Source organism: Sebastes fasciatus, chromosome 19, assembly GCF_043250625.1.
Source record: "Sebastes fasciatus isolate fSebFas1 chromosome 19, fSebFas1.pri, whole genome shotgun sequence".
Taxonomy (NCBI): Eukaryota; Metazoa; Chordata; class Actinopteri; order Perciformes; family Sebastidae; genus Sebastes; species Sebastes fasciatus.
Genome location: NC_133813.1, coordinates 19,420,410 through 19,433,336, shown reverse-complemented (window position 1 = coordinate 19,433,336; position 12,927 = coordinate 19,420,410). Strand labels below are relative to the sequence as shown.

General features: G+C 41.1%; 1 protein-coding gene across 2 annotated transcripts in view; it reads left to right on the top strand.

Moving 5' to 3' along the window:
* sardh (sarcosine dehydrogenase) overlaps positions 1–12,503 on the top strand; it is a 54,356-nt gene extending 41,853 nt beyond the window's left edge. For both annotated transcript variants that reach the window (XM_074617231.1, XM_074617232.1), the window contains exons 18-22: positions 817–910; positions 3,741–3,903; positions 4,018–4,186; positions 5,141–5,276; positions 9,840–12,503. In XM_074617231.1, the coding sequence (XP_074473332.1) occupies positions 817–910; positions 3,741–3,903; positions 4,018–4,186; positions 5,141–5,276; positions 9,840–9,968 (691 nt within the window). In that variant the 3' untranslated portion in view covers positions 9,969–12,503. The remainder of the gene's footprint in view (positions 1–816; positions 911–3,740; positions 3,904–4,017; positions 4,187–5,140; positions 5,277–9,839) is intronic.
* The last annotated feature ends 424 nt before the right edge of the window (positions 12,504–12,927 follow it).

Genomic DNA, 12,927 nt, shown 5'->3' with positions numbered 1-12,927 from the left:
TGCTCTGATCCACAGCTGAGAGCCACAGTTAAGTGGCACGACAGAGAAGCAAATTGGTGGTTGCAAGACTCGCTCACCCCACACACATAAACACACAAACACACACACACACACACACACACACACACACACACACATATTCACTGATTATATATAGCTAATTGGCCTTGCTCTTGGTCTTGGGAGTTCAGTGAGCAAAGCGTTGCTTAAGGGAGGACAGCCCGAAGAAAATATTAGCCTGTGCATCACACAAGCACACTCATGCATATATGCAAGAAATGTTTGTTTTTTTATCACATATGACCATACCCGCCGCATACACATATTTCTACATCCAGCTGTGACCTGCATCGATTTGCTTTTCAGAAGAAAAAAAAAAAGGACACCCACACAGATGCACACAAACGTAACCTGAACCCCTTCCCCAAATATCTTCAACCCCTGGCTTCCCGCCACACTGTTGCAAAAAATATCTCCCAGAAAAGGCCTCTACCGGCCCACTCACAAACACACAAGTAGCAAAGTAAGCTAAACTTAGTCCCTTTTTTTTTCTTCTGTTGACTCATCTTTATGTAATATTGATTTTTAGTGTGTGTGTGTTTGTGGGAGAAGGAGAGATGTTTCAACAGCAATATAACAAGTCGTTTTGTAGTAATGATTTTACGTGAAATATTTCAGATTTTAGTCAAAGAAAATCTGATAATTTGATTATTAAAAAGCATACAGATTAAGTTTCTTTCACAACACCAGTTGCACAGGTGAAAAAAATATATTGACTGACCACCGCTGTTTTCTGTGTTTTCTCTTTGTGTGCAGTCGAGAGGTGCTTCAAGAGGTGTTGGACACAGACCTGAGCAACGAAGCTTTCCCCTTCTCTTCCCACAAAGTTGTCAACGCAGCGGGGCATCAGGTGAGAAAACACACACACACACACACACACACACACACACACACACACACACACACACACACACACACACACACACACACACACACTCGGTGCCTCAACTTATTTCTACAGTAATTGGATGTGGTACATTTGTCAGCTTCAAAATAACCCTGCTTGTTAAATTGAAAATATAGTAAACTGAATAATACTTCTATGCAAATCACATGCTGTTGAGTGACACTGGTTTATTATTTCAAAGGTGTGTGTGTGTGTGTTTGTGGGACAGATGGCATATCTCAAGGCGTCCTTGTGACTTACTTGGATATCAAGTCTGTCCACACCTTTTGTTTTTCTCTGCCTCTTTCCTCCTTCTATCTCTTTCTGCTTCTCCCCCTGAGGTCTAACAACTCAAAACTCAAAAAGTTGTTGTTTATAAGCACTGGCAAATCATATATTTATACTAAGCTTCAGTTTTCAAACCAAAAGCCTGCAAGGTAATGGAGCCTCAGCCTCTCAGTTTGACCTCCACACACTGTTCCTGGCCTCGGATCAAGAGGAGCATGTTGTACCGGCTCATGCGGCGACACATATGTCCACGCGCGCTCTCTCTGTCTTGGTTGCTCTTGCATGAATTATGCAACGCTCCGGTGATTGCAGTCAGCATCTCCTCACAGCTCCTGCAGAAGTGTTTGTGCATGTGTGTGTGTGTGTGTTCGTTACTTGTGCTGTGTTCCAGCTGGTTGCCGGCCTCGTCTGGGTGACATTTTAATGGCTGCACTGCTGTGAGAGCAGAGCGCTCTCTCTCTCTCTCTGCCCTCTGCTCCCCTCGTAGCTCATTAGACTCTCACACTCTCTCTCTTCCCAACTCGCCAGTTGAATGCGAGTGTGCATGCATGCCTGTTAGGTCATGAATTCATGTTTATATGCAATTTTGTTCCCGTGTCTGTGTTCGATGTCTGTCTGATAAATTTATGAGTAACAGCGGGCATAAGGCGTGCATGTGTTTTCTGTGTGTTGGAGTTTGTCGCGTGTTGTTGTGAATAAGCGCGGGCCTACATGTACTGTCCTCCCCTGAGTTTCGTGGCGTACATATGGGGCTCAGGGTGATCCCTGGCCGGCCAGATGGCCTGGCTGTCACAGCACCCACTGGGGGAACTGTTGGAGAGAGTTCTCTCTCCTCTTTTTTCACTCCCTTCCACATTTTCTCACTCGCTTCCTTTCCTTTTATTTCCCCTTTAGCTTTCCCTCTTCTTTCACATATCATTTTGAATCTTTACCATTCTGGTATTTGTCAATTTGGGTGTTATTCTCATGGTGTTTTGTTATTGTGACTATAATGACCTGACTGATACTGGAAAATTCAACCGAAATCATCTCAGACCCTTGTCTTTAAGGTGTAAGAAATGAATAAGTAGTCCCATGGAGATCCTGCATAGCATGGCGGACCCCCTTCTTGTCATCTTGCTGTCTAGTCTGACATATTAATGTGCACACCCCAGTTTCTTTACATTAGAGTGAGGCTGTATCCTGCCTTTGATTTATTTATGTGCATCCTAGAGATGTAGGAGAAAACATCTCCAGGGTGCACACAGAGACCCGTAAGCCCACAGAGACTACACTGGTAGTTTGTGTCTGCAAGTTTCAGGATTGCAAAAAAACAAAATGACAAAAATACTCACTTTTAAGACTTCTCGATTGTGGCAAAAAATCCTAATCACGATTATTTTTGGTCAATATAGAGATCTTGATTATTTAACACGATTACTCATCTACTTTGGAAACATCATGCATCTAGAAAGAATATTTTGTAAATGCATCAATCTGGTGCACTTTGAGAGGAAAATGAAGAGGCTGGATCTATAAAGAATTTTGTTCTCTAGTATACAAGTTAATCATAAACACATTGGTTGTATAGATATGCATGGTGATGACACCAAAAAAAAAAGCGGTGCGCAAGAGACAAAACAAGCACATCATTGCAAAACGTAATGCCGCATAATAATTGTTTTACGTCGATTATCTTGTTTTCATAATCGTTGGAAGCCAAAATCATAGTTGAACTTCTAAGAATTCGATATTCACCGATTGCCACTATGAGATAGACAGATTCCATTTGTGTGTTATTGTTCCACAGCTGATGTGCAGTTCAGTCCAGCAGCTACAGGGATTTCTGTGTTTACTTGCAGTTTTGAAAGACACGCTTTTGAGATGATATCTATTAAATTGAGTTTTTCTTCGAGCTGTGCCCCATTCAACACCGTTCTTGCTGCATTTTCCAAAATCTCCACAATGGAAGTGTTGAGTAAAATGTTTTCATGCCCAATATTCATAATGGATGAAATTCATGAGAATAACACCAAGGTCGATAAATACTTTCCCTTTTTCCTTTTGATTCGTAGCGTCTCCTCTCCTCTACCTTCAGTATGCCTCGATATTCTTGTTCGTCATCTTGTACATGTCAACCTCCTTCTGCCTCTCAAGGCCCCCGTCTCTTCCTGCTTCCCTGCGCTGTTTGTCTATTCTGTCAATCTCTTCCAGGCCTCAAAGCATTTTGGACATTCATTTCTAAAGGGAGATTACAGTTTCACTGTTTCCCGTCTTTGTGCATTTTATCTTATCCTTGCATCTATTCTAATCCGATGCTTTCCTGCTGTTTACTGCCTTTTCTCTCTTCAACAGCAGCACACAGAAACTGCTGTTGGTATTAAAATGCATGACAAATAGATCCGGTCCTTAAAGGTGAAGTGTGTTTGTGTTTGTATGTGTGACTGAGCACAAGCAGAGGCATGGCAGCTTGGTCCTCTCCATGCCTCCCTCAATCTCTCTAAAGCCTCCGCTCTCTCTCGTCCAGGTGCGAGCTATGCGTCTGTCATTTGTCGGAGAGCTCGGCTGGGAGCTGCACATTCCCAAAGATGCTTGCCTTCCGGTCTACCATGCTGTCATGGCTGCTGGCGCGAAGCACGGCATCATCAACTCCGGCTACAGGGCCATCGACTCGCTCAGCATAGAGAAAGGTAACTTTTGATTAGAGGTCATAACACGGAAATACAAATCCAGCTCAGGTAGAGCTTTCTCTTGGTGCCTCTCATAGCTAAATGCTCTTTCTTTTCCCCCTGTTTATTTATCAGGGTACAGACATTGGCACGCTGACCTTCGCCCAGACGACACGCCCTTGGAGTCGGGGCTAGGCTTCACCTGCAAACTGAAGAGCTCGATCCCGTTCCAGGGCCGTGATAGGCTGGAGAAACAGAAGGAGGAGGGGCTGAGGAGGCGCATCGTCTGCTTCACCATCGATGAGTACGTAAAGCCTGAGATTATGTGCTAGTCAGAAAGAAAGAAATGAAATTGTCCTTACAACAATAGATAATTTGAACATTGTAGTAAATTTTAGAAGACACAAAAAAACATTAAAATGAAGCTTCCTGTAGTGAAGACATCTTTCACGAATAGATTCCTAACCTAAACCTAAAATAGTTTAGGGATACTCAGAGCAGAATCCTTAATATTGAAGCATTTACCAAATGTGCAGTGTGTAAATACTGATTTTATAACGACCATGTGCAGCCACACATGGTGTAACAGGACGGAGAAGCATTTTAATGGATTATTATTGAAATTCCCTGCTGTGTTTTTTCTTTTTAGACATTCCACATGCTAGATTTCTTTAGTAAATACAGGCCCAAACTGAAACTTTGAAAACATTTTCTGTCTTTCTCCATTCGATTTTTGTCCGAAAACATATAAAACATTCAAAATATTTCACTTAGTTTAGATTCTACGATGCAATTACACCAACTCTTGGTTTGTTTATTATTAATCTTTAATCTTCAGATGGAGGATTACACCTTCGAATGAGCCGAGGGAAAGTCTGCAGCTATTTGCTATCATGAAAAACATTGCTTTCTCCAAGAGAAAGAGAGGTTATCAAAGTGGGCATATTCTGTTTGGTCCTGACGGTCATGATTAGTGTGAATGTGTGTAGTTGTGCATGGGTCTGTGTATATACGAGTGAATCTTGTGTGTGCAGGAGGGAGTCGGTCTGCCAACAGACATTCTGCACATGTTGCTGTGCACATGAACAGATTTCATTAAATATGCTCTGGGTTTTATAGTCTCTGGGTTTTATAGTAAAAACCTGAATTAAATTAGTTGATTTTTGTGAGTGTGCGAAAGGAACTGGGCATATGTGGTGTTTGTTTGAATGTAGTTAAACCCCCACTTCTCTCTCTCTTGTCTCTCTCTCTCTACCAGGAAAATACCGATGTTCGGTCTGGAGGCCATTTTCCGTAACGGCACTCCTGTTGGTCACCTACGGCGCTCTGACTATGGCTTCTTTGTCGACAAAACGATTGGATATGGATATATCCGCAACCCTGATGGAGGAGTGGTAAAGGCCTTAAACACACAACATTTATATTTATATATACACCTACAAACTGTATCCCTATCATTACCCTCTTTCCCTACTATTACCCTCTTTTATTCCGTGTTAGAAATGTGCATCAAAATCTTGACAACAAGACGGATTGCTGCACTAACATTAACAAAATATGTTTTAAAGGGCGGGTTCCATTTCTTTCAAATGGGAACGCCCACTCAGCCGTTGAAAAAAGCAGTTATGTAGGTTACCAAAGTAAGCTAATCGAAGATAATCAATAAGGTTATGAACAATGTGAAAGCAAGTCAAAGGTAGCTGTGCTAAGTATGGAAATAACTGAAAAGGTTAGTTTGAATTTTATTGAAGTGGGGTTGTATGTATACTCGCTCTGCGAGGTAAAATTACTGCTTTTGTGAATGTAGTCTGTCAGCAATTCCTGTGTTCCAAGAGGTAGAATGAGGATTTTCTTTAATGGAGTCTGGTCTGGTTGCATTGAAGACAGCGATATAACGGCTTCAGTTCCCCGTCAGAAAGGGCTGTCTGATAGCGAGGTAAAGTGGCGGTAAAAATACATTTTAGCCACCTAAAAAAATCAGTGTATGCTATATTTTGAATATTTTCACTGCTTTACCTCGCCATCAAACAGCTCTTTCCAACGGGGAACTGAAGCAGTTATATCGCTGTCTTCAATGCTACCAGACCAGACTCCATTTAAAAAAATATATATATATATATATTATCCTCATTTTACCTCGCGGAACACGGGAGTTGCTGGTCAACCGCAGCATCAACCGGTTAGTTTGTGTAATTGTGTGACTTTCGGACCCGAACTAATGCGGCGTCCACACAGTAGTACATTGCTTAGCTTCTGTGCCGATACTCCCGTCTGCTTCTCCAAACCGGGAGCATGCCGACCGTCATCTAAGTTACTATATGTAACTTTAACACACTGACTAGAAGGATGTATATATACTGTACATGTAGCAGCGGCAGAAACCTACGTCAAGTCACATGGGAAAACGTTTTTAGAAGGAAGGAAGAAGAAGCAATTTGATGCTAAAACGTACATACTTTGACCAAAATTTTAATATTCGGATTTGAATACATAAGGAACACCACTGGGAAGCTACAGATTGATATAGAAACCTCAAAAAAACAAACAAAAATAATGGACCCACACTTTAAATGTTTTTTTATGATTTGAGGACTCAACAATAGACGAGTTTCATATTTTACATCTGCTTGGGTACACCATATCTCATTTTCCTAATGCCTAGAATGAAATCAGAAAAACTATAAACTGTATTTATTTGTGTAGTTGTGTTTTTGCACACAGAACAATAATGTGAGCCAGCAGGTGCATCACTCTGTCTTTTCAGTTTTTTTTGTTTTTTTTCTTTAGGTATTATCAATCATTGCCTCAGGCTGTCGGTCAGGTCCCACCACTCACTTTGCACTGAATAATACGTTTTTATTGGCCAGCATACAGGTTTTTCTTTGTGTGTTTCTCTCGATAATAATACAGACGCTCACAGAATAACAGATGGAACATCAAACAGGAGGATGGAAGCAGCAGGAGAGACACAAAAAGTTATTGGTAGAAGTAGCGTTGCTCAAAGGCAAAGAGCTTTTTCTCTTTAATTCAGAAAAAACAGAACAATCCTTCTGTGATTTGTCAGAGTATTGAGATCCATATCTATGAGTACGTATGTGCTCGGTAGACACACACACACACACACACGCATATGTGCCCTTGTGTTTGTGTGTGCTCATTTGTTTAATATCCATCCCCGAGTCGTGACCGGCAAAACAAAACAAAAGCGGATTGACCCCTTGGCTTTGTCGAAGCACTTCGGTTTGGAAAATGCACTCACTCAAATGTGTACACGCACACACGCACACACACACACACACACACACACACACACACACACATACAGGTCTGAGGGATCTAGTCTCCTGTCACTCAGTATTACAGAGCACATCCTCTACAATCACATCACTGGCTTCAACAGAAGTGTGTGTGTGAAGTGGCTTCTCCTTTAAACAGACCTATACGTATAGAGAGCAATACATGTCTATACGCTTGATCGCTCTGTTTCCTTCGTTTTTGCTCCTTTTTCAGTTCACCATTTAACTGCTCTGTGGTATAGCGGTAACGAAGGAAGTGGGCGCATCATTAAAACGTATCCCCCCAATTTACAGTACTGCACACGCATCAGCGGTTTGACATGTGAATGTACTCACTGAAAAATAGTTATAGGCTTGTGTGCACTACACCATCAAATGATGTTGGGCAAGATGGTAAATGGAGTAAATTCATTCGAGTAAAGTGAAACAGAAGTTGTAACATCAGTAATGTGGCATATTTCCGAGTGAAGTGGGATACATGGAGTCTGATTGTATAGAAGTCTATGAGAAAATGAGCCTACTTCTCACTTGATTTATTACCTCAGTAATCATTGTAAACATGATTTTATGGTCTCAATCGCTAGTTTCAAGTCTTCTTCAATACAGCATGATGTTCATTTAGTAAATTATGGTCCCATTTAGAGTCAAATAGACCATAAAGCAGGGTATGCTTTAGGGCGTGGCTACCTTGTGATTGACAGGTTGCTGCTACGCCATCGTCTAGTCTGGGTGTTTTTTTGTGTTTTCAGGTCATGAAAGTTATTGGAACATTTTGGCCGCCTAAAACCGTCTTATTCAGTGTTTGGTTATACTTAGCACCACCCTCTCGTTACACCCTTGACGGACAAAATACCAAAACCGTGGTCCACAAACCAATGGAGGTGTCTACGGTGACTGTCCACTTCTTTTATACAGTTCATTGTTGTCAGATGAGGAAGAGGATGAGGTAGATTTAATATATTAGACCTCAAACACATTCTTTGGAAATGCAAACAAAGTTTTTTGAAGAGTGATAATCAAACACACACAACTCCTCTTATGATATCGCTCTGGTAGCTATAGCCGCAAACGATCAAGTATATGATGAAGTTCAGGATGAGTCATCAAAATTATTGTAATTTTTTTTACAGGAAGAAAAAAGAGAGGTTTTTTGATATGAAATATTTTGCACTTATCAAGAGATAACTGAACATTTAACACAGCCACATAGGATTAGTTACTTGGAAAAAAAAAATTTTTCATGTCACTAGCCATGTTTCCATTCACATTTTTATTTGCATTTTTAAGTATTGCTTTAAAAAACCTGTATGGAAACAGCTAAATTCGCTAAAACTTCCTCTATTGCGAAAAAAAAGGTTTTTACGCTCGCTGGAGTTTGTTTTTTTTCCTTTATCGGAAAATAGTTGATGTGCTAAATGGGTTATGGAAAAAAACGCCTCGGCCAAATAGATTCTGACGTAGACATAACATTTAACTCACATGACTGATCAGCTGTTTCTGCTGCTGGCATTTTCTCAGATAATCCCATAAAGTGCAAATGCTTGTCTTCGTCTCCGGACAGCATGAAACATGGTTAATACTAGCTGACATGAAAGAACAATTAAAACTTGCCCATCCATCCATCCATCTGCAACCGCTTATCCCGTTAGGGGTTGCGGGGGGGCTGGAGCCGATCCCAGCCGACATTGGGCGAAGGCAGGGTACACCCTGGACAGGTCGCCAGTCCATCGCAGCCCAATTGAAACAAATTCCAGAAGCAAGTCGTCTCCATTTTTCTCTCCTAGATGGTTAGAAGACCAAGGCAACTTGTTTTGTTTCCGGTTTGCAACCTCTACTTCTTCTTCTTCTATTACAGCCATGCAAGCCTATAGCGTTTCTTTTTGTGCGACATTTCAAAAGTTTGCTAAAAAAACGTAAACTATTAAAAACTATTAACTCTGTTAAAAGCATTTAATACGTTTTTAGAAAGTTGGTGAAGATGCCAGTGCTAAGTGTGAATTCTATTATCCTTAACAAGTGTATCTGTGCCTTTCTAAATCATGACACACCTACCTGGAAATCACATTTGACATAAACGTCTGCCATCAACGCTGTTAATGAATTGAAACTGGCACACTGATATTTCATTGTGTTATAATAGGAACACCTGACTAAAACTAAAGTCATCTTTGTCCCTGAACATGGTTGTTGGTTGGATAGAGCCTTTGATCACAATAATGTTCCCTCTACTTTCTTCAACGTGGAAGTAGTAAACACTAAGTGGTGATGAGAGGAGCTCTGTGTTACGTGTGTGTGAATGAAAGAGGGAAAGAGTGACAGATCAGTGGCAGAGCTGCAGGGAGGGGGAAAGTGAAGTCAGTCAGTGAAAATTAGCTCTCTGGGTTACGAGGGAGCTGACATTGACTCATGAGTGAATGGATTGCTTTCAGCGTTTCATAACTCTTGCGCCGCTCTCTCCTGTCAAGACACAAGTGCCGTGAAATCGTCCGCTCTGAAGCGCTCTGTCAGCTATTTTCACAAAGAGTGTGGATTAATTGGTCATCTCATTTTCACTCTCTGTTTTAATCTCCATCGTCTCCTCATCTCCTAAAAATGTAAATCCCCCCCTCCCCCCTCCTCTCCTTTTCATCCTCTGATCTCTCTCTTCCTTTTCTATATCAGGTGAGTGCCGATTTCATAAAGAGCGGCGAGTTTACCCTGGAGAGGATGGGAGAGACGTACAAGGCCAAGGCCCACCTCAAATCTCCATTTGACCCTGAGAATAAACGTGTCAAGGGCATCTATGCTTGAGAAGGACCACGCACGGGAAGACTGAAGGAAAACACACTCTGGCTGGAGAATGAGGCTGAGAGGTGCAGATACAGTACATAGGTGCAGCTGTTTTAGTCTTAACCTCTCTGTCATATACCATGCATCTTAAATGTGATATTTTGTAAAGATTATGAACTGTGATTTGGTGGATCTGGACGGGGGGAGGTACAACTTTTCGAGACGGTAAAAGAGGTACTGATTTTAAATCTGGTATGAATGTTTTTGTTGTTGAGCTCTACATTTTGATACCCGCTCTGGGTCTGAGAGTAACACTGTTCTCTTGTGATTACTATGAAGACAAGTTCAAGAGGTAAACCTAAGAGGTTTTATCTGTACACCTGGGGTAAACTGAAAAAGATCCATTCATGATCCAGCTAACTTTGAATAAGCCGGCGCCTTTCCTGGATCGATCTTAAAGGGATAGTTTGGGTGTTTTGAAGTGGGGTTGTATGAGGTACTCATCCATAGTCAGTGTATTACCTACAGTAGATGAATGCTGTCTAAATATAACGTACACTTGAACGAATAGAATTTTTTTAGGTGAGTTTCTTTTAGGTGGCTGAAATAAGTTTTTCTGCCGTCCCCGTCCAGAGCTCCGCATTGCTTTGCCCCGGTGTCGGTGCTCCTGTCTGTTTCTCAATGCCGGGGACACGCCAACCGTCATGTACTGGCGAAATGACGCCATCTACTTCAAAACACCTGATCTATCCTTTAAGTACTCAAAGAACAGCACATGATCAATCTTTAGTTTTAGAAATAGAAACTAAACTGAACAATCTTTGCTCTTTTCGTACAATCAATAGTCAATTCAATATGTGTAAGCCATAACACTACGTAGATAACCCTATGAAGAGCCTTAAAGGAACAGTGTGGAACATTTAGGGGGATCTATTGGCAGAAATGGAATATACTATTAATAAGTATGTTTTCTTTAGTGTATAATCTATATTTTTTTACCTTAGAATGAACCGTTTCTGTCTACATACGGAGCAGGGTTTTCTCCACGGAGTCCGCCATGTAGCACTGCCGTGTTTCTACAGTAGCCCAGAACGGACAAACCAAACTCTGTTAACTTTTACTGCTGGGCATAAGTCGATAACATTACTCACTCCCGTCGCCACTGCTCTCTCATCTCTCTTGCTTCACCACTCACTTCCCTCCTACACACACACACACTTTAAGCACTCTGCTCTTACAACAACTGGCTCTAAAGAGGGCCATTCGCATTTTCACGTCGGCTACCGTAGCAATCCTACACGCTTGGCACATGGGAGAAGTTGTAATATGCAACCTCACCGCTAGATACTGTACCGCCAGATCCTACACACTGTTCCTTTAAGTCTAAAAAAAAACAGTTACAGGTGTGTGTGTGTGTGTGTGTAAAGTAAATACAGTAAATTCTCAATTAGTGTCCAGGGCCTTTGTGTACTTATGCTAATGAGAAAGCTACTGTAGGGCTTTATTGGATAGGCTGGAGTCGAGTCATTAATTCTAATTTTGTCCTTATATTATATTCTAAAATAATGCTGTAATATTTCCATTTCCACTGCATCCTACGAGGCCATAGAGTACCGTATTAGGGAATACAAGTATTCTCAAACGATACACTAGCCCCTCTGGCAGTTTGAGTCAGATTACAGTGACTGATGTTTGTGCTGATAATAATGACTAAAAACAGAGTTTCACTTGCTTGTAAGATATCTAAATCTTAGGCAGACAAAGTTGCAGGGAAAGGGAGGAGAAAAAGCACCCTGAGGCTCAGCGTACCAGTCGGGGACAAAATACTGCTGGAGAAAAATGACAAGAGTTATCAGAAAGCAGCTGTTACAGATAGAAACCCCCGTGTTTTCTGATCCGTACCCCCTGTTGCTGATGTGCTCTGCGGCGTTAAACTGCTGTGCTGCAAACTCAATTCTCTTAGTTTTGTGTTTTTTTTAACAGATGCACTGTTAATTAACAAGACTTCTTAAGGGCTCTCATTTCGGGCTGTTTTGCTGTTGAATCAAACTCAGTAATTTGTGCATCGTCATGCTAAAGCCCTCCCAGGAGGGGGCATAATCGAGCACTTTTACTGTGAAGCAACAGCACATTAAACAACGCCTTGGCCACTTTGAATTCAAAATATGAACTTAGTACAGTGGAATAGTGTGTATGGCAGGAATGTATTGTAGTATTTCTGTAATTAAAATGTAAATTATGCTGAATCAACAAGCCAAATCCTTATATTATTTGGGACAAGTCTTAATTTGACTATTTACTCTACACATTGAGAATGTATGGTGCCTTTACATGAATACACTCTGTGTGTGTATAGATAAATTAAAAATTAAAACTGCTAATCAGTTTGCTAGCTAGGTAGCTCCTGGTTTCTTTATCGACAACTCCTGGTTGTTGGAATGAAAATGTCTTAAAAGGAAAAACTGTGACTTAAACAGCAAAAAGAGAAATCAGTTAAGATGGATCAGCTTTCAAGGTGCTAAACTGCTATGTCGGTAATTAAAGATGTTTTGTTAATTCTTTGTGTTAGAATTAGTGTCTACACGCTATAACTACAAAATGTAATTTTTGCTTTGACACTTTGATTGTTAATTATATTTTCCGCCCCTTGTTTACATCCACTTACACCGACACAGTTCAGGCCAAACAAAAACCAAAGTACATCTCACACACACACACACACACACACACCGTGTGAACGGCAGCCAAAAAACGTGTCTAAGTAGAAGAAGGTTATTTGTATGTATGGCTACTACTCGCTGTGTTGCTGCACGTTCAGCACAAAATGTTTACTAATGTGGAATGATTCATTGATTCAGCCCAGAAGGCCATTAATCACTGAAATGGTTGTTCTCAGTCGTGGCTTAGGTTAATAACAAGATTTATATGGGAAATGTGAAGCACACTGATAAAACACTATCACTACTGGTCCTCTACCACA